Source organism: Protopterus annectens, chromosome 15.part0, assembly GCF_019279795.1.
Source record: "Protopterus annectens isolate FY-2018-M chromosome 15.part0, PAN1.0, whole genome shotgun sequence".
Classification (NCBI taxonomy): domain Eukaryota; kingdom Metazoa; phylum Chordata; order Ceratodontiformes; family Protopteridae; genus Protopterus; species Protopterus annectens.
This window is the reverse complement of record NC_056749.1, coordinates 676,997,619-677,022,917: the sequence shown is the minus strand read 5'-3', so window position 1 is coordinate 677,022,917 and position 25,299 is coordinate 676,997,619. Positions and strand designations below refer to the sequence as shown.

At 39.3% G+C, this 25,299-nt stretch overlaps 1 protein-coding gene across 1 annotated transcript in view; it reads right to left on the bottom strand.

Annotated features, from left to right (window-relative positions):
* The window catches only part of MCF2 (MCF.2 cell line derived transforming sequence), a 1,891,050-nt gene that overhangs the window by 139,651 nt on the left and 1,726,100 nt on the right, over positions 1-25,299 (bottom strand). Inside the window, exons 25-27 of the mRNA XM_044057533.1 lie at positions 13,196-13,256; positions 6,545-6,654; positions 459-565 (exon numbers count right to left, since the gene is read on the bottom strand). Of these exons, the coding sequence (XP_043913468.1) occupies positions 459-565; positions 6,545-6,654; positions 13,196-13,256 (278 nt within the window). The remainder of the gene's footprint in view (positions 1-458; positions 566-6,544; positions 6,655-13,195; positions 13,257-25,299) is intronic.

Sequence of the window (25,299 nt, the reverse complement as noted above, 5' to 3'; positions counted from 1 at the left end):
AAACAACACATATTTTAGTTTTTTTCACTCACTTAAAAACAACCCTAAAACCTAACTATGCCCATAGACATACTTTGTCTGAATAGTGCGGCTGCTAGGGAAAGGATTTTCATAATGTGCTGTATAGGGTTAGGTTATTGGGGCAGTAGCAGGGTTAGCACACATGAGTAAGGTGGACAGGGTATGTGTGTTAACAACCCCACTGACCTGCGTGCAAGCAGACTTCACATAGCACATGGAAGAACGTCAACTTATTTGACCTTTGATAACAAAGACTTACAAAAAAAATACACAAGTTCACTTTGTCAAAATGACATGATTCAGTAAACTAAATAGCAACATATATATATATATATATATATATATATATATATGTATACACACACACACACACACACACACACACACACACACACACACACACACACACAGCCTGAAATTAGCATGTTAGCACAGACCAAAAGATTGGTGTCGTCTTCTTCTTCTGAATTTGAGAGTTCATTGTTGCTGGACCAACATTCGAGGCCTTCACAAATCTCTACTGAACTGGACATTACACTCCAACCTGAATGGCAAAATATATACATGTTAAAACAATTGACAGAAATTGAGGTACTTATATACTGCTATATAGTTTAACACAATGTTTTCCATAGCAAGATAGCCAGATACTAGAGAGGGAATAACAAATAGCAAAACAAATGCTGTGAAACTATTAAGATATTCAGACTATTGCACATAAAGTTAAACAGTTATGATGGATTCCTATTACCTGACTGAACATTTAGGTTAGCGAATACCTAAACGTTGATATGGTAATAGCGAAAGCAAAAAACCTCGAACGGCCGATTTAATGCAGGGAATGAATTCCCTTGGCCATTATGTGGATTTTGCCCCTTTCCCCACTGTAAAGTGAACTCGGACTTGGTATATTTAGTTAGCGGGGTGTAGGGGGCAAAGCCCCCCCACTTCATTTTAGTTAAAATTTTTTTTTTTTTTTTTTGCAGCTGAGGGGATCCATTCCCTACGTTAAATCAGCCGTTTGCGGTTTTAATTTTTCAATATTACCAGGTCGACGTTTAGGTATTCACTAACCTAAACATTTGATCGGGTAATATAGATAAGTTATGACAACTGTCTGTGCTTAGTAAGTGTATAACATTCTTACAGTGAGTTCTACACTACATCTCTGCCATCTAAATCACTGCTGTCAATGTACTTATAAATAATCTGACTGCAAAGTGGATAATGCTTAATACAATAAAAAAAACACTAGTATTGAAACATGCATAGCTACCACCATGTAAAACTTGATGGGTTAAATTAGATGTAAGATGTCAGCCTCAGAACTCTATGATTTGAGGGTTTATTCATGACCGCTTATTACTGTTACCTCCAGAAACCATACAAGTTGTGTGTGTGTGTGTGTGTGTGTGTGTGTGTGTGTGTGTGTGTGTGTGTACCCACACACACATACATTATTTACATCATCTCGAGCTAAATCAATTAGATGCACCTTGTCAATTCCAAGTCCTTTTCCTTCAAGTAATTGCCACCTTGAAGGTAGTCCCTCTTCAGAAACAAATCAAATCCATTCTAGTTTCAAGTCACAAGAAATTTAAGTTGCATGAATGACAACTCATACATTGATAAGTATCAAAACTGTGAATGCCTGTCATACGCTCAAAACTGTCTGAATCACAAAAATTTCAATGCACAATACTTCAATCTACACACACACACACATTTATATAGATATATATATATATATATATATATGTATATATATATATATATATATATATATATATATTTTATATATATGGATTCACTTTATAAGCTCGAAATTCTGAAATCCAAAAACCCGAAACCCCAAACCACGAAAGCCTAAATCCCAAAACCACAAAACCACGAAATTCAAACTCCCAACACTTTCAAACACCAATACAACACACACGCACACAACTAAACAAGCACACACCTACCCTTATGATATGCAGGGGGGCAAGCCCCCCTGAACCCCCCATGTGGGAGGCTACACCCCCACCACACACACCCTACTTAAATATTCTAACTCCAAGGTCGCACTACATACACACACACACACACATGAAACACCACCACACAAACTACATTCCTCTCGCACACACATATCACAGTAACAACACACACTAACACACACTACAACCCCTACCCAACACCCTTAAACATAAACACTTACCTGAATCCATGAACACAGCGCAACACCAGAACCGCTAAGTCAAAATCTCCGGCATTCGAGATTTTGAATTTCGCGCTTATGGGGTTGTGATCTTCCAATCCTTCCACTTTATGAGCTCGAGATTCTGAAATTCAACATTTCAGTATTTTGAGCTTATAAAATGCCCATATATATATATATATATATATATATATATATATGGGTCTATGACATTTCGCCGAAAATTTCTGACATAGGGTCCAAATCGCCAAAAATCCATTTTGCCGAAAATAGTGCTGATAGTGTATCTGCCCTTTTCCCCCACTGTAGTACGATCTCAGAGTGAGAATATTAAAGTGGGGGGTGTGGTGGGGCACAGTCCCCCACCTACTCTGTTTATAAACTACTTACTCACCCTTTTAATAGGGATTGTTCAATATAAAACAATACTAGACAATATTAAACTGTACTGGGTGGGGGCTCCAGAAGATTGTATGGGGGTGGGATATGTTTGTAAACAAACAAAACAAAGTTGTGCTGTCATATGAACTAAACTTTTGGCATTTTCCTCTAGAAGTCCTCTAATGTTAGTACCTTTGTTTAAAAGCAAAACAAGACCCACACTGGAATATGGAACAGGTTTTTCCCCCCTACAGTGGGAAGATTTTAACTGAGGAAAGATGAAAAATGCTTCATAAAAGACATTTGGTGTGTAAGATTAATTGGGTTATGAAGACCAGCTATTGAAATTAAATTATTCCATTTACCATTAGTTATGGTGTGCTGATCTTATACTTTGTACAGATGCTTGTGTGATCACCTTTATTAAATTACTTTAGATATCATTTTTACAACTTATGCTATATAAACTAGAAATAAAAATGTGTTTTCTAGAAGTAACTGGCTGAATAATTCTAATACAACATAGCCATTTAAAGATTGTGCAAGCAGAACATGGAATAAGTTATCCCCTCAAATGAGAGCAGCGGAAAGCCTAACTTTCTTTAAGAAAAGGATAAGTAATTAATTTGGTGACAAAGTGTACTTGTCTCAAGTTGAAAAATGGTCTCTCATGACCTCATATGAGGTCCTTTGCCATACCTCCACAGTGAAACGCTGAAATAAAACTTCATCTAATAGTCATACCGCTGCTTCAGATTTGGCAAATCATAGCCTGTCTGTCATGTAACAGTGGATGACCCCCTGTCCTCACACTGTTACCAGACTCATGGCAGTTTTTCAGTATAAGGCATATGAGTTAGTATAGTGGAATGTCTTGCAGGAGGTACTACAACCTTTTGGAGTTCCAAGACCGCCATTACGTGCCTTTGTCAAGAAACTAGAGCTTAGTAGCACTGACACATTTTATTAAACACAATTCTTGCATTGCAGATGATAACTTTTGCCAAAAATATATTAAAGGCAAGAATATTCCCCCTAATTGTAGAAATGGTATAAAATGTTAAACTACTGTCGGTGTAATACTGTCTATAGATAAGATTTTGCATGATTGTAAGTACAAGTACTGAAAATATTAGCTAATATCCCAGACAGTGTCCTTGGACAAGCAGCAAAAATGTCCAACTACACTTGGTTATAATCTCCATTATAGGCCTGGTATGATACATACAGTACAGTTATAGAATACAGTGGTTTACAGATTTGTACAGTCATTAACATGAATACTGCTTACAGTAAGAAAATATAACTTTGAGGTACTCATATTACTTGAAAGAAGAGTATGAAAACTAGATGCAAAAATAGCATGAATGGTGAGAAGTCTAATAAAAAAGTGTACAAAATCACAATGACCTTAACAGTGACAGACAAAATTGCAGTATGCTAGAATAATACTGTTAGGAAGTATAATATCTGAGTGTCATGTAACAGAATCCTCAGGAAACTGATCTTATTTTGCAGTTATTTTGATACAGTTGCCAGGGGGTGCTATAATGACATTTCACCAAAACAGTATACTGATCATGTACCATGGGTCCCAGCATTGCTTTTATTTACTTTATTTTATTTATCCTTTGTAGGTCTGGCGAATTCCACTAGGCTAATGGTCTATTTTTAGTGGAGATCTGAGTTGATATTTACACTAGTAGAGGAACTTGGTCAGGGCACTGTGGAACTTCCACTACTTTTTTTTCATGGATAACTTGGGATTTTTTACATCCGCTAACTTCAGCGGCTGAGATCTTGGTGCAATGTTTCAGCAATCCAATCAACTAGAGTGGGAATAGAGCCTTCAGCCTTCTGATCTTCCAGCACCAAAGGAGAGTATGCTACCTTTTGCATCACCAACAGTGACATGCAGGACTGATGAGATTGTAACTGTTAGTAGAAATGACTGGATGAGCAACATGGCAAACGTTGTAAAGCCAGACAAGCTTAGGGTATGCATAAATCCTTAAGACATAATAAAAGGGAGACGTACCCACTTCACACAACTGAGGCAGTTACTGAAATTATGTGTAACACTAAGTTCATCTCTGTCTTGATGACAGTTAAGGATTTTGACAAATTAGGCTAGATAAAACTAGTCCAAAATTCTGCACACTGAACATTTTGCTAGGCAGATTCGGGGTTCCAAGAATGCCTTTTAAAATACCGTCAGCTTTAGAAGTATTTTAAAAGAGTGAGAACTGAAATGATTAAAGGTTAGGAGCAGTCAATATAATTTAAGATAGTCTTATTCAGGAGGTGCCAAGAGGGAGCATGATAGGCAAAGGTTAAAAAGCTGGAAAATAAATTGAAATAAGTACTAAATTAGTGTGTCAGTTCTTAATAACATGAGACGTGCTTTGATTCCGGAAGATCTCAGACTAGCCTCTGATGAAGTCAGTACCGTACTGAATATGCAAAACTGCCATGACAAGATAACTCTTTTGCATTTTCTTAGTATGGTGCGGCAAATTACTTAAATAACTTGTACTGAAATCTTTATTTGCTGGTCATATTATACCATACGGAGAAATAACAGACAATGGTACAGAACCTGTAAATCAAAAATGTCATACATCTGTGAAATAATGAGAGCTCAGGCATACTAACTCAAATCCAAGAAATCTACAAACTAATGGGCAGGTAATATGCAGTATCCCAGACTATAAACAATTTTATTATTATGACTCTCAGTTCTGCAAAATCAGATTGCTATATTTCAGCTTTGTAGTATAAAACCTTTTTTTTTTTGCAATCTGAGGAGCTTTCACCAATACTACTGCTAAAGGGAAGACATCTCTTAGAAAAGCCCATGCTACCTAATTCGTATACGAAGTTAAATCTTGCAAATCAGATACATATAGATTTGTTAAAAAATGGTATTGCAAACAGAATTTTATTTTTTTATGAAAGATCAGTAAAGACCCTCTCAAAACTGAAAAAAGGGAAAATATTGAGGACCAATATGGGTCATGGAATTAATGCACAGAAAAGTAATTTACCTGTTACCATGACTTATGAAGCAGAACAACTGAGATCTTATTACATGTAATAATCAGATACACAGATACATGGGGGGGGGGCTTACAGAAATAATTTAATTAAACAGACCAGTCTGGAAGCTCAGATGTTCAAGTATTTTATTCCAAAAGTGTTGCCTCAAAATGTTGAGTCAAATTAAGTCCTTCCTTCTTATCAATGTTAAAATGTTGCATAAAGTGCTATGGAAACTCAAAGCCATGATGTGGAAAAAAAAGTCTGCTTTGCAAATTGCTCGACTCCTTAACAAGAATTCACAGCATATAACTACTAAGTTCAGTATTCAAAAAAAAAAGATCTACATCAGGTATTCAGGCCTGGAAAACCAGTAGAGAAAATGATATGTTATAGCGGTTGCACGTACAGTACATGGACTCTTAGAATGTTAGTGCTACATTCTTGAACGGTATCAAAAGTTGGAATTTCAGTGTATTGTTGTACAATGTATAACACATTGTATAGAATCCTTTCATCTGAAATAAGTGGATTTAAATGAACCTTTTTGTTTTAAATGAAGCAGACTTTCAGCATATCTGGACAACTATATTATATAGTGAAGTGTAGTTGTAGCTTTAAATGGGAGGTAACTGCAGGGGGATCTGTATACCATGTGACTTCTTCGGCAAAGTGCTATTCCACAAATCTGCCATTGAAAGTTTATTGTGTCTACTGATTCTTCATTCATCCATCTTAACTGTGTGAGCATGTAGCTGTATACATACTATACAGGTTAAGGTACTGGACTAATTCTACATAAGGCCCACAGATATAGAAAGTAACAGACTAATGATTACTCAAAGAGACATACTCTGAATCTGCCAATATTTTCAAAATGTAGTAAAAAATATAGTCACATACTCTTTCTCTGTGGAAGGTGTTGTGGTGATACAGGTAAGCTGTCCAGTGTGGTAGGACTTGTGCTCTCTGAATCATTTTCTTCTGAGCTTACTGATGTTCTTTTGTGCTTCCTGAAAATTAAAATAATATGCTTTGTTTAAAATTACGCAGAGAGCATCATTAAATCTACTACTTCAATTGATTTATATCCAGACAAATAGCTAATGATTCAATGTGTGAATTACACTACACCAAAAATAATAAACCATTGCAACACCTTCTTCAGTTTTGACTGAGCTATACAAAACAGTATTGTCACAGAAATGAGGCTTACCAAAAGTTTTCTCTTGATCTCCTTGAGTAGACCTGCACTTTTAGTGTTAGGACTGTTGATCCAAATGGTACAGTGAGTAAGTGAGAAATGTCAAATTATGAATACAGGGCATTTTAATATGTCCTGGAAATAACTTAACCAAGAAGGAGTTTACATAACACCGCCCTTTGCAGATATTTATACTTCATTATCAATATGCAGATTTGCATGAATATTTTATATATATATATATATATATATATATATATATATATATATATATACATCTATATATATATATATATATATATATATATATATATATATATATATATATATATATATATATATATATATATATATATATATATATATATATATATATATATATATATATAAAACAATGCAAGTATGTTATGGACTGGCCATTTAGCAGCATTTGCAAACACCATTTGACAGGCAGTCAGCATACAGGTCAATAATGCCTTCTGAATCAAATGATGCAACAGTAAGTGAGAAAGTGTTATTCTAATTTATGCCTAATTATGAATATATGCTACACTGATATTTCTGTTAATATCTTGACTAAAACAAAATTGATAATATTTCACAGTGTCAGTTGAAAGATTACATAATGCTGTAAAAATGTCAAAGGTCTAGTGTTTAATTGACATTGCTTTGATAATATTTCTATTTCTTTAACGATGAATATGAATATGTATGTATGCATATTTTTATATTTTTTAACTATTTCAAGCAGTTGTTACATAGAAACATGGTAGAACACCAGTAGTCCATAGGAAAGATTAACACACAAGTCAGGAATATCTGCTAATGTTAATACAATGGTCCTTAAGCAAGTAAGAACCTTCAGTATCTTTTTATGCCAAATTATGAATATATGTCATATTAATATTTATGTTAATAACTCATCCCAGGTAATGTATATATGGTATCAAAAGAAAGCTTACATAATACTGCAAGTGTTGCCACTTACACCTGCTGTTTGCTTGCCAGCAATGTGCAGATAGTTCTATTTGTTTAACAGAAAACTATGCAAATATTTTTAAACGTTATATTCTCCTAAATACAGTAGAATCTCCATAGTTGACTATCTCCCTACATTGACCACTTCCTTAAGTTGGCCTAATTTTCATAGACCAGACGTGCACCACCTGTACTCAATGGAAGACCGACCTCTCTATACTGACCACCTCTGGTAACTGTAACTTGAGCACTTGGACTGTGACACACAACATTAATTTATCCTCTAAAACTTGACCAGTTGAATCCACTCTACACCAAGGGGTAGAAGGTGTTGGCTTTGCCCCTTAGTAGTATTATTTTTGCTTTAGTATATGTTCTTTTTTCCTGTTTTATTATTACCATGTGTTTGATTAGGCCTAACGTCCTATTGTTTATCATGTATTGCTGAAGATTTTTTCAACATGAAGAACTGGTTTGAATTGTAGGCACATCCTACAATTTATGAAAAATTTTACAGTTAATCGAGACATGATGGCCCAAAGGAAAGAACTCAAAGAGCTGACATTGAAGGAAAACTTTGATTTTCTACATTTTATGGAAAGCAGCAGCCAAAGAAATACGGTGGAACATTTTGGTGTTAGCAAGACGACAGTTAGCAACATCCAAAAATGTAAACATGAGTACTTGGAGAGATATGGTAAGGAAAGGGGAGACCTACAGTGCAAAAGGAGGAAAATTTCCCTGGATGAAGTCAATAAAACCACATTAAGCTGGATCAAACAAATGAGGGCAGTTAATGCCTGAATCTCCAGGCTGATAATCCAAGAAGTTGCTAAAGAATTTGCACAAGAATTTGAGTTGGCAGATTTCCAAGTGGTTGGCTTGATAAATTTAAACTGTGACACAACATCTCCCAGAAAGTCTTGTATGGTGAATCCAATGAAGTTCCAGTAGAAGTTGTGTAAGAGTTCATCAAAAATTCCTGGACTTTAGCAAAGGCTTCAAAGATGACAATATCCTTAACACTGACGAGTGCGGACTCTTTTTCAAGGTGATGCCTGACAGGAACCACCTCATGAAGGGTGACAAATGTAAGAGCAGAAAACTTTCCAATGTTTCACAGTTCTGTTTTGAGCTAGTTCAGCTGGAGAGAAAGTAAAGCCCTTGGTGATTCGTAAATTGGCAAAGCCATGCACATTCAAGAACCTGAAGCCCAAACACCTCCACATCACTTGGAGATCAAACAAATGCACAAGGATGGCTGGTGTTCTATTTAAGGAGTAGGTAAGGGGTATCGACTGAGAAATGAAGCAGATACAGTCTATTCTACTGAGTAGAAAACTGCTCTGACCACCCACAAGTGAAGCATCTCACAAACTTGACATTGAAATTTCTGCCTCCAAACATGACCTCAAAAATCCAACCTTTTGACTAAGGCATCATCGAAATATTTAAAATGCACTACCGAGCCCAGCTCTTGCAGTGGGCCATTACTAAAGCACAAACCTGTGGTCCACCTAGGGAAGCAACATTATCCACTGCATCAGTTAATGCTCTGGATCAGTTCTGCTTGGAATGAAGTTCAGCCAGAAACGATACAGAACTGTTTCAAGAAAGTTGGATTTGGCACAACCCAAGAGCACAATGTTTTAGCCCCATCAGCCAGACCATCTCCCATGGCAGAATTTAAAGGAGTAGATTTTGAAGGTTTTGTTGTAATGGATGATGAGGTGGCAACCTGTAATGAACCTGACCCAGAAGCAATTTTCCAAATGATACTGACCGAAGTACAGACCAGCATAAAAGTGCATGAAGCAGCTGATGAAATGGAAGAAGCAAGTGAGGATGACAAATTTCAGAGACACCAAAAGAAGAGTATGTCAGGCTTCTGATAATGCAGTTGGAAGTCATTTGCTGTGGAAAAATGCCCAGGTATGCTGAGTGGTGTAGCCATAGTTGAGAGCGCTTTCTCCACTTACCTTTATAATAAGAATAAGAAACAGTCCAAGATCGACTCTTTTTTCAGAAAGAATGATTAAAACATGAGAAAACAGTATATGTATTGATTTTGTATGATACTGTATGAATGATTTTATTGTTTTGATTATGTATGACTCTGTACGATATTCTCTAATAAAAGCTGTACAAGAAAGCAAAGTACATGTATGTATCAGTACAGTAGGCCTAGTTCCTTATATTGACCACCTCTGTATGTTGACCAGTTTGTTACAGTCCCTTAAGTGGTCAACTTGTAGAGGTTCTACTGTATTTCAGGCATTGTCATATGGATGCATTTGGGAAAATGGCATTTCCCATACCAAATCATCACACAGGTCAGCAATGGCACCTCAGACAAATTGGATATTTTGTAGCAGATAAAAATGTGAGTTGTTTTCCAGAAATATAATACATGCCATTTCTTATTAATTATATTATGAGCTTTTACTAAAAGGTAGTTCTATGGTTGTCCATGGTACCAAGTGAAAGCGTACACAAGGTTGGAAAAACTCTCATCTTACAGCTGGAGTCAGACTAGCACTGCTTGGCAGATAATTACATTAATTTGTAGATTAAATATGTAAATATATATATATATATATATATATATATATATATACATACACAAATCATAATTATGCAAATATCTCAGAGTGGCATTTATAAAACTATTTTGCAACTATCTGGAGACTGCATCTGCATTAACAGAAGTCACAAAATAGTTGGGTCTATCTGCCATGGTTAGAGGGTTGTTCAGTATTAAATCACCACTATATCTGGTTGATATATTAATATCATGATTGTAAAGAGGAATGTGTGCTGAAGAACACTTGAACTTTTTAACTTTTTTGTAACTTGTATAGTTTTTGAGGTGTATGCATTTACTTACAGGTAGGTTGCAAAACTGCATTCTCAGGAATTTAGCTCAGTTGAAACCTGTCTAGTCAGGAAATCTGCAGGTATCAGGAGGTGTGAAATTCCACTCAAGCAGGTGTTATTGAGTCAATTAGCTCAAAACGTAACATTTTGCTACCTCATTACTGAATGTATCACTATATAAATTACAACACTATCTTCTTATCCAATTTCAGGAAATCTGACATCTAACTCAATTCTCCTCAGACAGACATATGCTAGCCATCTCTCTTCCAAATATAGTAACTAACCCCTTAATTAAATCTATTATTTTGGCTAATAAAGCCTCACAACTTTTATTTAGCCCACTGGCTACCATTATAATAATAAATGCAGAATAATTAAAATGTGTTGCCTTAGGAAAGTAGTTGTGTGTCTAATCTTAACTCACCAGAAAACTTCTATTCGTCACATCTAGAATTACATCCCTATCAACTCTAAACTAGCATATAAAACTAGCAATGCAAAAAGATTATGAATTTTGCCTTTAGTTGTATGTTAGCTGACCAACCTTTAACTTTACCTGAAAGTCCTAGAAAAAATTTCACAAAACCATAAGCTTACAGACTCATACCATGTATTCTCTGACTAAAATTAATTCAATATCCTTTTACAACTATCTCTTTCACAGAAAACTCTTCTAAAACATTACATTTTTGACCCCAAATTAATGATTCTAGCCTTGCAATATCACCAAGGCAGCAATAACAAACAATAAATATCCATATATTACATATGAGAAAAACATAAAATAAAGGCTTTACACTAGTTTCTCTCCTATCTCCCACCATATAAAAAGGAATGGGAAAAGAATTCTAGTATGGCTTTCTAAGGCAGTGAAATTAAATGGTAATACTGTGTCATAGACTTCATTGGAAATTTAAATTCTCTGAATCTTCCATATTAAAAAAAAACAGATTAATATTTTTCGTTCAATCTCATTGTCCCAAAGCTGTAATGTAATAACAGATTCCAGTATAGATTAATAAACATTACAGATAAAATGTTCTAAATGGTGCTTTATGAAATTTCCAAATATATGAATTTTTATGACCAATTGCCAATAAGGAAGTGATGAGACTAGAAACTAAGTTACTATCAATTTCAACACAGAACATACGCACACCTTCTTCATATAAGATGTATATTTTGTCTCCTTATAAGGGCACAAACATATCTCAAATTCTGGGCACCTGAAGTTAAATATTTTCATCTATAAATCAGATTAGTACTACTACTTTTATTTTGCTCCTCTCTGGTGAACATCAGGCCACTGACTGGTTTAAGTCTCAGAGAAAAACGACACTGAGAAATAAGACACTATTTAGTGACTCTTATTTGATGTCTTGCATATTGCATATTTCTGTTGATTTACATTAAAGCAACTTAGGAACATAGGATCATAGGAACTTATTAAGTTATTGGCCCTGAGGCCCTTACAGGCCTAGCCAAAAATTTAGCTCATGTTCCATCAAGTCAGCACCCAATGTCCCTGTCCATCAGGGACACAGGTGGAATCCCAGGGTTGTATTTTCTGCTCCCATTCCAGTTATCCAGGTTGCACTTAAAAAGGGTTAATGAAGCACTATACTTGACGTGGAGAGGGAGTCTATTCCATAGAAGGGGGAGACTCTGGGACACAAATCATAGACCAGGTTGAAGTTGCACATGTGGGTTACTCGAGTGAAGCTTAACTTGCTGATATGCAACAGTCCTGTCAAGGCGGGGTCTGACATTGCTTTGTATGCCAGACAGAGGTCACCTCTGAGAAGTCTGTATGAGACTGAGTAGAGGGACAGGGATTTTAGCCTATCTATGTAGGGTAGATGTCTGAGGCTCTGGATTCTCTTAGTGAGGAACCTCTGTGGTCTCTCCAGATGCTGGATGTGCTTCATGAGGTACATGCCAAAAGGGCCACTGTACTCAAAAATGGGTCTTATAAGGGAAGAATGCAGGGATGTTATGAACTCCTTTGTCCCTGGATGAGATACCCTTACTAATGAGGTGGGCTGTGTAGAAAGCTTTCTGTACAATGGAGGCAACATGTTGATCAGAAGTCAGTCTGCTATCAACCTGGGTGCCCAAGTCCCTCACGACTGACTGTGTGCTTAAGACCTTGTTATTAATGCGATAATTTGTGGAGATGTCACTCCCCAAAGAGGAAGATGATGCATTTTTTGGCATTCAGTTTGAGGCCATGTTTCTGGCACCAGTCATTTATTTGGGTAAGACCTTCTTGGAGGATGTCCACATCACTACAGGAATAGATAGCAACACCCAGCTTGCAGACATCTGCAAACCTGGTCAGCCACAGCCCACTGGTTTTGGCCTGCACCTCAAAAAAGTATATCCCAAACAACATAATATATATAATTAGAATCTCAACTGAAATAATTAGTATAATTGTGAAAAATATATATCACATTTTGCAGAAAACTCAACATTTTAATTTTACTTACCCATCATTGAGGGGTGGGGAAAGGTGAACTTGATCTGAACCCTGGTTTGGATACTGACTTTCTGCAGGGAATAAAACAGAGAAGCAATATTTACATTTGCATTACAAAGAATGTTCAGCCATGTAAACTATCAACAGAAAAAAAGTATTTTATATCCATTAGTACACTATTTCCTTCATTGTCACATGTTTTATAAATGCAACCATTGAAGTGTACAAATGTCAATGTGAATGACAAGGAACATGGATTTTACTGTTGCAGAATATGTCTGTAAAAGAAAGACAGTGGACTCTATAGCTCCGATGCATGTTTCTTTGACTGACAGTAAAAATAGTAATTTGGGATGTCAAGCACTTAGTGAGGAATACCAGAGTGAGTTATGATGCATTTAGCCTATTAAAGCTAAAAAAGATAGTCATATTGGTATCTACAATAGCTGTGGGTTTTCAAAATAAATGAACCTCAGTTGCTCCTCACCTTACCTAATGAATGTTCACTAGATGTTACTATTGTGGTCCTCACATCACCTAATGTATGTTTACTAGATGTTACTACTATGGTCCTCACATCAGCTAATGCATGTTCTATAGATGTTACAATCGTGGTCCTCACTTCACCTAATGTATGTTCACTAGATGTTACTACTGTGGTCCTCACTTCAGCTAATGAATGTTCTATAGATGCTACAACCGTGGTCCTCACTTCACCTAATGTATGTTCACTAGATGTTACTATTGTGGTCCTCACTTCACCTAATTTACGTTCACTAGATGTTACTATTGTGGTCCTCACTTCAGCTAATGCATCTTCTATAGATGTTACAATCGTGGTCCTCCCTTCACCTAATGTATGTTCACTAGATGTTACTACTGTGGTCCTCACTTCAGCTCATGTATGTTCTATAGATGTTACAATCGTGGTCCTCACTTCACCTAATGTATGTTCACTAGATGTTACTATTGTGGTAAAGCTTTTCATGGCACCTCCTCATACTATTCAGCATCAGTAGGAAATGCCCATAATAGATAGTACAGAGCCAAAACACTCTTCTTTTATTCTACATATTGGCTACTTTGATAAGGAGGCTCTAACAAATGGAAATAAACAAGGAAATAAACCAAAACAAATTGCTGATACTCCTAGAAAGACGCTACTCTAAATACTGAAATAATATTTTAAACCAGAACTCTCTTACGCAGTAGACTCGACCATCCTTTATACAGAGTGAAGTTTTGCAGTGTCAGAAACTGATTTCTCCTTTTGCAGGTAAGAACACAGACTGAAACGGAATCAGGCTAACGTGGTGTACTTAAGCAATGGGTAACCCAGTCTGTCTTGTGCAGAGGAAACAAATAAATCAAGTAATCTGAGATGATTAAATACTTTTCACCATATAACTTTTCAATGTCGAATCAATACTGTTCATGTTAAGTAAGCATTCTGTCATCATGTAATACACTTGAACAAGTAAAACAATTCAAACCAATTCAAATAAGTTTGGTTAGAAGAAAGTAAAATCAGTCAATAAAATCAAAGACTTTAAAACTCAAAACTCCTGTCGACTGAGGTTATAACCAACAGAACAAGAAGTTATGTACTCACCATAATGTTCGATGTATGTAGTCCATCTCGCCTCACATTAGTACCCGTGATCTGGAGCCGAATATCGGCTCTGACTCGGCCAAAACTTTTCTAGCTTGAAGTTTTCTATTGGCTGGGCTAAGCAGGTATCCCATGCTGCACTGCTCCATATCCCCAGATCTAGTTTGTTGCGAACACTCATTCATACCCCATGCATAACAACATCCAGGTAAAGAAGAATAAGCTAAAAGTGAAGGGAACTCAGTAAATCAGACCTAACCCCCAGATCCTCCAGGAAGGGGGAAGGTGGGAAGGTAAGTAAGAATGTGAGGCGAGATGGACTACATACATCGAACGTTATGGTGAGTACATAACTTCATGTTATGTAGTCCAATCTCACCTACATTCTTACCCGTGGGACAACGTTCCTAGTGCCTACATCCTGGGAGGCTCACAGGAAGATATTCCTGAGTACTGTGGAACCAAAGGAAGACCTGCCCCTAGATACCACGTCCAACTTGTAATGAGTAACAAATGTGTGAGGAGAAGCCCAAGTAGCTGCCGCACAAATATCACCAATAGACAATCTGGCTTGATAGGCTGTAGATGTAGATACAGCACGAGTAGAGTGAGCCTTGACCAGAAATGGTAGGTCTTTACCTCCTGTGGAATAAGCAAAAGAGATGCAACTGGATATCCATCTAGATAGGGTGACTTTGGAGACAGGGGACCCAATTTTGTTTTCCGAAAAGGAGACAAACAGTTGATCAGATTTTCAGAAATCTTTAGTTTGGTGCAGATAGAAACGTAACGGTCTGTGTACATCCAATTGATGAAATTTAAATTCTGCCTTGTTTGAAAAAAGGGGAAAAAATACTGGCAACTCAATAAATTGATTAAGATTACATATGGACGCCACTTTAGGAAGAAAGGAAGGGTTGCATCTAAGAGAAACCCTGTCCTTATGAAAGATCAAGTATGGAGGTTTGATAGAAAGAGCTTGAATTTCTGAAACTCGTCAGGCTGATGTGATGGCTATTAAAAAGGCAGTTTTCCAGGTCAAGAATTTTAAGTCACAGGTAGCTGCAGGCTCAAAGGGTGGTGAAGTAAGGGCTTGCAGGACAAAATTTAGATCCCAGGGCATGATAGGTTCTGAGACCAGACGGCGGAGTAACAGAGTGCCTTCAGGAAAGCCTTACAGTCTGTGAGCCATCAGACTGGGCTCATTAGCAACATGAAAGTTAGAAATCGCTGCCAATTGAACTTTAATGGTAGCTGATGCTGAGCCCTGATGGAAAAGCACAGACAAAGACTCCAAGACTGAAGCAATTGGGGCTGTGTAAGGGTCAATTCCCTGGGTATGAGCCCAAATAGAAAACCTCTTCCATTTGCTGGAATAAATCTTCCTAGTAGAGGGTTTATGAGAGGAAGATAAAATATGAACTACCTCAGGTAAAAAGTGATGAAGCCTAACTAACGACGGAAGTGGAGTAGCCAGGCTGTCAACTGGAGGGTCCGCAGAGAGGGGTGGAACTGTCCCGACATGTGTGTCAGTAAATCTGGTTGTGGGTCCAGAATCCAAGGTGTGTCCACAATGTAGGGGTGGAGAAAGGGGAACCAGACTTGATAGGCCAGACTTGATGAGGCCAGTGTGGAGCAATCAGAATCATTCTGCTTCCCAAGGATTGCGCTTTCTGAATCACTTTTGATAGCAAGGGAAATGGAGGGAAAGCATAAAGCAGACTGGAGGGCCAATCATGAACTAGAGCGTCCTTGGGTGACTCCCCCTGTGGGGGGATCAGCGTGAAGTAGCTGCTGCATTTGGCATTGAGGGGGCTGGCAAAAAGGTCGCAGCAAGGCTGACCCCATCTGCTGAAGATTCATTCTGCAACAAGACGATTCAGGGACCACTCGTAAGGCATCAGAATAGCTCTGCTTAGCCTGTCCGCTATCACGTTGGACTTCCCCGGAATGTGCACTGCTACCAGAAACCGTTGGGAAGATACTGCCCACTGTCACATTCGCATGGCCTCTCTGCACAGGGGGTATGATCTGGATCCCCCCTTCTTGTTTAGATACCACACAACTGACATGTTGCCTGAGTGTATTGCAATAGTCCCTAGAGGTAGAAAGCTCTGAAGTGCCTGCAGCTCAAGTAGCACCGCTCTCATCTCTAGAACGTTGATATGCAGATGTATCTCGTGATCTTGCCACGTGCCTTGGACTGTCCTGCCGAGATAATGCCACCCCCACCCCATCTGGGAGGTGTCCGTGGTCACTGTGGCAACCAGGGTTGGTGGAAAGAAGGATTTTCCCCTGTCCAGATTGTTGGTGCAAAGCCACCAACTGAGATCCTGTTTGCATCTGTCCTTGAGCAAAATAGGGTAGGAAAGTGGAAGTTTTTGGAGTGACCATTGAGCAAAGAGGAGCCATTGAAGGAGCCTCATGTGCAATCTCGCTAGAGGGACCAACATAATTGTTACTGCCATGGTTCCCAGGAGTTGAAGAACCCATCTTGCCTTCATTTTCCTCATGGGTAGCAGGGCATGCACCTGTTGCTGTAAGACTCTGATTCTTTTCTGTGGTAGAAAGGCTCGCATTCAAACGGTGTCTAATTCTGCACCTATAAAAATGACACGCTGTGAGGGCAACAAAGCAGATTTTTCCCAGTTTAGTGTTATGCCCAACTGCTGACAGAGAGTGATGGTAGCATCCCTGGTTTGGATTAGTAGATGCCTGGTGGGGGCGGTAAGGAGCCAGTCATCCAGATATGGAAACACTTGGAATCCTTGACGTTTTAAGTGAGCTGTCACCTCCCCCATACACTTGGTGAACATGCTGGGAGCTGTGGTGAGACCAAAGGGCAGGGCTCAAAACTGGAAATGACTGGCTCCCAGCCAGAAGTGTAGGTGACTCCTGGATGCACTGTCCATTTTGACATGGTAGTAAGCATCCTTGAGGTCGATGGAGCACATCCATACTTCTCCCAACAATGGGAGAATCGATTGTAGTGTGACCATATGGAACTTGGACTTTTGTACATAGTTGTTCAGTTGGCTGAGATCTAATATGGGTGTCAGGTCCCCTGTTCCTTTCGGCACCAAAAATAATCTTGAGTAAGTCCCTAATCCGATTTGATCTGAGGGGACAAGCTGGATGGCTCCCTTTCCTAGCAGCTTTGAAACCTCTGAAGCTGCATGATCCCTTTGACTGGGTGGAACCTCTGGGATTTTTCTGACTGGAGGGGGGGTCTGACAAAAAGGGGATGACATAACCTCCGGAAATTATTCGTAATACTCATTGGTCCTGGGTGATGCTTTGCCAGGCTTCCGGGTATAATGATATTCAACCCCTGACTGGCTCTGGAAATGCACAGTCAGGCATCCCATCAGGAACGATGGTAGGGAGAGCCGCGAAAGGAATCACAGTCTCCCAAATTGCAGGGGCCCCCTCTGCCTCTACAGCGGCGGCTCCCTGAATAACCTCTCCCTCCTCTGGCTCTGGAGGGGAACTCACCTTGTGCACCAGGAAAAAACCTCTGTGATTTTTTGAACCACATTTTCCCACCCAGCTGGGCCTTGGGGTAAGGCCTAGAGGGAAGGGAAAAATGGACCCCTACAGTAAACAGGGTCTTTCCCTCTTGCTCGCACCTGGTGGGGGTGTCTTTCACTTTGGTTCCGAAAAAAGAAGAACCATCAAAGGGGGCATCATTGAAAGAAGACTTGAAGGCCTCCACGAAATGACAAAGGTGCAGCCAGGCTTGCCTTCTAAGGGCGGCTCCTGAGCTTGCTGCCCTACTCACTCCCTCAGCTGCATATTAAATGAGCCGCATGGAGGAGTTAATGATGGAATTGAGGGTAGACACCTGGGCGTTAACCATCTTGGGCCACTGCCTCAGGCACATTACCCGCAAGAGTATCTCCTAACTCCTTGAGGAGATCTCTCTGGAGCTGAGTAAAATGAGACAGGTAGCTCAGCGACCGTAAGGTAAAGGTTGCTGATGAGACGGTTCGCTTCCCATACTGGTCCATGGTCCTAGACTCCTTGTTAGGAGGATGGATGGAGGAAGAAGTCTCTGCTACTTCCTTCTGAGTGGCCTCCGCCACCAACATGGCATCCACAGGGACTTCTTTGGACAAAAACTCCTTACCCAGGGGAGCAGAAAGAAATTTATTGGGTCTCCTGGGTATGGGTTCCACAGAATCAGGGTTCTCCCACACCCTCAGACAAATTAAATCCAGGAGCTCGTCGAAGGATGGGGACACCCAGGAGACAGAGGGCTGAGCACCAAAGGCCTTCAGGAAGACTGACTCCTCCTCGGAGGGGGCTTTGGACAGCCAGTCACCTCTTTGTTTCAATATCTCCAGGATGTCGGAGAAGGAAACATCATCAGAGGATGACTTGGGGGACCCCTCCAATTCCTTGAGGTCAGTATTTGAGGTGAGAGACTCATCCTGGGAGTCTAAGTGCTTCCTATGGCACATTTCTTTCTAGGGGGCTCCTCAGGCAAGAACTCTGAAGGGCCCCCAGGAACTTGGGGACCACTTGTAGGGGTATCCCTAGGCCTTGGGGCTCCACTATCTACAGATAGGTGATGATCAGAGGCTCTCACCGGAGGGGTAGGGGACAGAATGATCGAACCGCATGATGTAACTGATGATCTGGCCAGCGCAGTCTGCATGGCCTCAAAGCCAGGCCCCCCCGAGTCCAAGGATCGGCCAGCCTACGAGACCATGACAGGAGTCGGGGTTCCTCGAGCTGAGGCACCGAGCTGGAGACTAGGAACAGAGATGTGTCCCAAGGTGTCCCCCTCGGGCCCGACTGAAGAATCCCAAGTCCTGAACCCCGTGGACGGCGCCGACGGGGTCGGAGCTGATAGGCCCGTAGGGGCCATCGGAACCAACCTAGGAACATCACATGGAGCGGAACACTCTGGCCCCGAAGACAGAGATGCGCTCGGAGGAGGAATGATCAAAGAAGGTATCGGGACGGGCTCCGGAGCCGACTGGGATGGAGCCGAAAACAGTTTTGCCAAAAGTGGTGGCTGGAGGAGTCTCTGCATCACCCTATCGACATCCACATTTTTACACAACACAGCACACACAATCCTCAGAAGGGGCACACACTGAGATGACTATGGCTAAAAACCTCTAACTAAAATGTTTTTTTGACCACGTACACAGAAGGGAAACAGACACAAAAACCTGTAACTCAAATGGTTTTAGAAGCGGTACAATACAGGACAAGAGGGGAGGACTAGGTCCTCTAACTGAAACAGGCCTAGCTGGGTAGAACAGTAAGTGGGATACCACAAACCACAATCACACTACAGAAATACCAACACAACACCAATTAGAAATAGCTATTAAAATAGCTTTTTGTTTATAACAAGTTTTCTCAGAATAACAAGAAAAAAGGGTACTTAGCCACAGCCAAGAGCAAGACCACTTCCGAGCTACACGAGCGGCAAACGAGATCTGGGGATATGGAGCAGTGCAGCATGGGATACCTGCTTAGCCCAGCCAATAGAAGACTTTGAGCTAGAAAAGTCGGAGCAGATATTCAGCTCCAAACCATGGGTAAGAATGTAGGCGAGATTGGACTACATAACATCAGATTTCCTCAACACATTTTACACAGGAAAGTCAGAGACACAGAGTTTGAAAGAGTCTTTCATTCACACTCAAAATCCAATCCTCTTTTGACACAGATACTTTAAGGGACTTCAGAGTACCATACTCTTCAAAATGGTGCATGGCATATTAAGATAGACAGCTGGCTTCATCTATGTATAAAAGGCACAACAGCTTGGAAATGAACCTTAGTAGTGGACTATTTTGACCAGTATCCTGCCTGAATCTGTCATAGTTCTGGAGCTCTAAAAGTACAGCAGAGCAACGAATGGAAGAAACTTTTAGTTCAGCTATAACTTCAGTTTCACATGGGATAAACTTGTCTAGTTGTTTATTTGCTGATTGTCTGTTTTTATGAAGCTGCTTGCTGTTCTCTAAGTCAGTTGTTTATTGGGAACTTTTTGGCAGATACAGTTACATGTTTTACAGCTGTTTGCAACTGTTGATGTTCATAGCCTGGTGTCTAGCAGATTAGTTGGATTCAGCAGCTGAAAATAAATTTTGGGCCGAACATGATAGGACTAATTTACATCTTTTTACTGAAAAACTAACATACATAAATATTAAGAACTACTTGCTTTTTTTAGTTGAATTTGCATGATAATTTACAGTAACTAGTTTTCAATTCATACTGTAGAATCTTGTAAAAAATGACTGTACAGTGATACAGGTTGATGGATATGGCCCAACTTCTTTGTTCAGCAATTTTGGATGAAGCCAAAAATAATGGGGAGAAAAAAGCCCAAAATTATGGACAATTTTTACATATTACTCTAGTTCAATTCAAAAAGTTAATAGAGCAACAGGTTTTTCCTCAGCATGCATTTTCAGAGCAATAAGAAGTCAGAAAATCTAATGTGTGACCATAGTGACTGACTGTAGTCTTTAGTGATGACAAGAAAATAACAATTTTACAAGTGTCAAAGCAAAAAACATGAGGCAAAATCAAATACAGTTGAGAGGTATGTTGATGAATAATGCAAAGTGATTTGACTTGATTTATACTTAATATGTGACTGATCTGATGTAAATTACAGTTGTGAAGGACTGAGGAACAGGACATATTATTCAAGCCTCTCAGCCTAAGGTTACCATATGTCTGGGTTTCCCCAGACACGTCCTCTTTTTTGGGCTCCTGTCCGAACGGTTTTTGAAAATTCTGCAATTTGTCCGGGTTTTAAAACCTGGACAAATCGCAGAATTTTCAAAAAACAGACATCCCTATTTTGGAGTCTTTCCTCCACTTTGTTTTTTTTTTTTGATTGGCTCATATACCGGTATATGAGCCAATCAAAAAACGGAGCTCTGTTCAATGCGGAACTGCGCGATGTTCCGCATTGAACAGAAGAGGGTCCACTGTGCGCATTTTTGATTGGCTCATATACCGGTATACGAACCAATCAAAAAGCGGAGCTCTGTTCAATGCGGAACAGCTTGATGTTCCGCATTGAACAGAAGAAGGTCCGCTGTGTGCGTTTTTGATTGGCTCATATACCAGTATACGAGCCAATCAAAAAGCGGAGTTCTGTTCAATGCGGAACTGCTTGATGTTCCACATTGAACAGAAGAGGGTCCACTGTTCGAGGTTTTGATTGGCTCGTATACCGGCATAATACGGGCCAATCAAAAATCTCCAAACACGGACCTTTTTTTTTTTTTTTTGCTCTTCAGCCTAAGAAGACAAAATAATATGTGCTGGTAGCAGCACATATTTTTTGTCCTCTTTTACATACAAAAAATTATGGTAACCCTATCTCAGCCTCTTGTAATTTTTAAAGTGTATGGATTTATAAGACCAGCATTCATTCATGGTTTGTTTCTAGTGTGAATTGTCAGCTTCTGAGAGAACTGTGTCTTTGTGAATTGCTCTGGTACTTCTTTATTTATTTATATTTGTTAATAAATTAATTGCATTTGTTAACTGATTTTTATTAGTTGTGAACAGACTGATTCTAAAAGACCTGTGAAAATGTATCACCAGAAAGAGCTGACCCTTTGTGCCCGAGTAAAGAATTTTAAGTTAAATTAGGATTATTTACCCCATAATATTAATCATCTTTCAATTTTCACAAACAAGGCACTTATTTAGCCAAAAAACAAAAGTCCTAATTATATATTATATACATACACATATATATATATATATATATATATATATATATATATATATATATATATATATATATATATATATATATATATATATATATATATATATATATATATATAGATGTATATATATATATATATATATATATATATATATATATTTTTTATTTTTTTTATTTTACTTATTTGCATTTGTTTTCCAGGATAGTTCCTGTGCCCATTTTCAGTGGAGGCCTGGGGAGTAAAGCTCCACATATTACATATAAATTGATGAGATAAAGTTACGTAATGACTATTAACAGATTCAAGTTACTAGTAAGCAACATTACAGAAAATACAAAAAATAACTGATTTACATCCAGGTACAATGTATACATGTTGATATACAATTAGAATTAGACTGCTTTCTTTAAATTTCATCTTGTAGCCGAGAATGTGTGTGTGTGTGTGTGTGTGTGGGGGGTTGCATGCACTGAGGATTTTCCCTTGCTCATGCGCAATTGCTTGTCGACGTTTGCATTGCCGATCTTTTGCACTCAACATTCTTGCCCTTAATGGTGTTGATTTGTCTACCAATACATATACATATATAAGTATATCCACAGAGAGTGGAACAAAACAAACGAATGAAAAGAAAAAAAGTTGGGGATCAAATAATGGAACACGAGAGGAGCGGAATGAAGTGAATTAGAATACTGAGAGAAAGATCTGTGAGGTGATTAAGATGTAACATAGTTACTTGGCTCAAGGAGTTCTGGGATGGCAGAGTATGTGGGTGTACAAAAGAATGAGAATATATGTACTGGAATATGGGAGCTACTGACTTTGCTTTAGCCAGGCCCAAAGGGATGTTGTGCAACTTTAGAGGAGGAGGAGGAGGCAGTAGGAGGCATGAAGACAGGATGGAATTAGAAAAGTGAATTGGAAAAGTGTGTTGGGAAAATGACAAAGGACAAGAGGGCACAAGGACATGATGTCACACACATGCAGGCAATTGGGGTGGTGCACAATGACATAAAGGGAGGATGTGAGAGGTGGTAGCACAAAAGAGAGAGAATAAAAAGAAGAAAGTCAGTGTGGAATAATAAATGTGAAGGGTAGTACAGCCAGATGTTGCCAGGCATGAACCAATACCACAAAGTGGACAGAGGGACCCCCAGCCATATGTGACAGATAGAAAGCAAAACAGACAGATAGCGGTCAGCTCTTGAAGAGAGAACACAGACGGGATGGAAATTAAATTACATGAGCCACATAGAGAGAGTCAACCAGTAGAGATGGAGAAAGACTGAAAATGGTGGAACTGCAGGAGGAAAAGTTCAGATATGAATGACACAGATATGAGGCAGGTAGCAAAAGAGAGAATAGCCAGGGGGCAGAGGAGGACCGTTCATTGACTTGGTAAACAACCACAAAGGGGATTAGGAGTCTCAAAAAAGAAAAAAAGAGACAAGATTTTAAAGAGCTAGGTGTCAGAGCCATACTCAGTAATATGTGGGTGATGATGACCGAGGGGAAGGCTACATATATGTTGTAATGATCAAGGGGAATGCTACATGTATGATGTAATGCATGCATGGGAGGACATGACCAAAGGGAAGGCTACATGTATGTTGTAATGCATGCAGGCACTAAGGCATCCATCAGGGGAGATAGCTGAAGTAGCAGCAAGCAGGGCCACAGATGTGTCAGAGAGTGACCAGAAAAGGAGACTGGAGGTAGTACTCTTAGAAAAACTTCCTGTAGCAGCAGTCAGTCTGCAGAAGTAACAGAGGACTACTGAGTACACAGCATTTCTCTAATAGTAGAAAATGCTTATAAATAATATGAAGATGGGTAATATCTGGCAGTGAGTCTCACTGTATGTAATGAACAGGCTCCATCTTAGAAGAGAAGGGACAGTACAAGTTCATGGTGGTTGAAAAAGCACATCTAAAAGAGCACATCTTTAAACTAAGAAGGGAAGAGTGAGGATGACATAAGCAAACAAGGATCTGTAAATGCTAAGACAGCAGACAGAATGTAGAAAAGAGATACAAAAAGTGCAGAGAAACAAACAAGGGTGTTTCAGAGAGAGTAGCTGGGTAGCTTTACTTTACAATGCAAGGAATATGGGTAGGAAGACTAGAGACCTGGAAGCAAAAAAGGAGGAGAAATTGGTATTCTTTTCTGGAATGACAGAAATATGAGTTAGTGAGTAGAGGGATGTGACAGAAAGGTTCTGAGATACAGGTTGTTCAGGAATGGCAGAATGACAAAGAAAAGACAGCTGGAGGTACAGTAGCAACTGAAATAAAGCAGGCCCGTGAAACATGAGGTCAGAGATGAAGAAGAACACCAAATCATGAACAAAGTAAGGGTGTGGTCGGGATCAGAAGGTAGGTTAGGTACCCTGACAATTAAAGATGAGGGATGAGGGACTCAGTCATTGTCCACGCTGGTGTAAACGACCTGAGACGTACCTCCTTGGACTACATGAAAAGAGACATTGAGGAGCTCTCTGATTATGTAGCCCAGGCAGGTATGACCCTGACCTTGAGCAGTATCCTACCTTCACCAAGAATGATGCCACAATACAGAGATAAGATGATCAGCTTTAACAATTGGCTTAAACTCTGGTGTCATTCAAAGGGGATCCAATGTCTGTCTGCCTGGGATGACATGCTGGACAAGCCACGCTGCAAGGGACGGCTTGCACCTGTCACCCCTGGGATTCGGATATTGGCAAAGGCTCTTGCCACCCCATAGTGCCTTTTTAGGCAAGGCTCAAATTCTAAACCT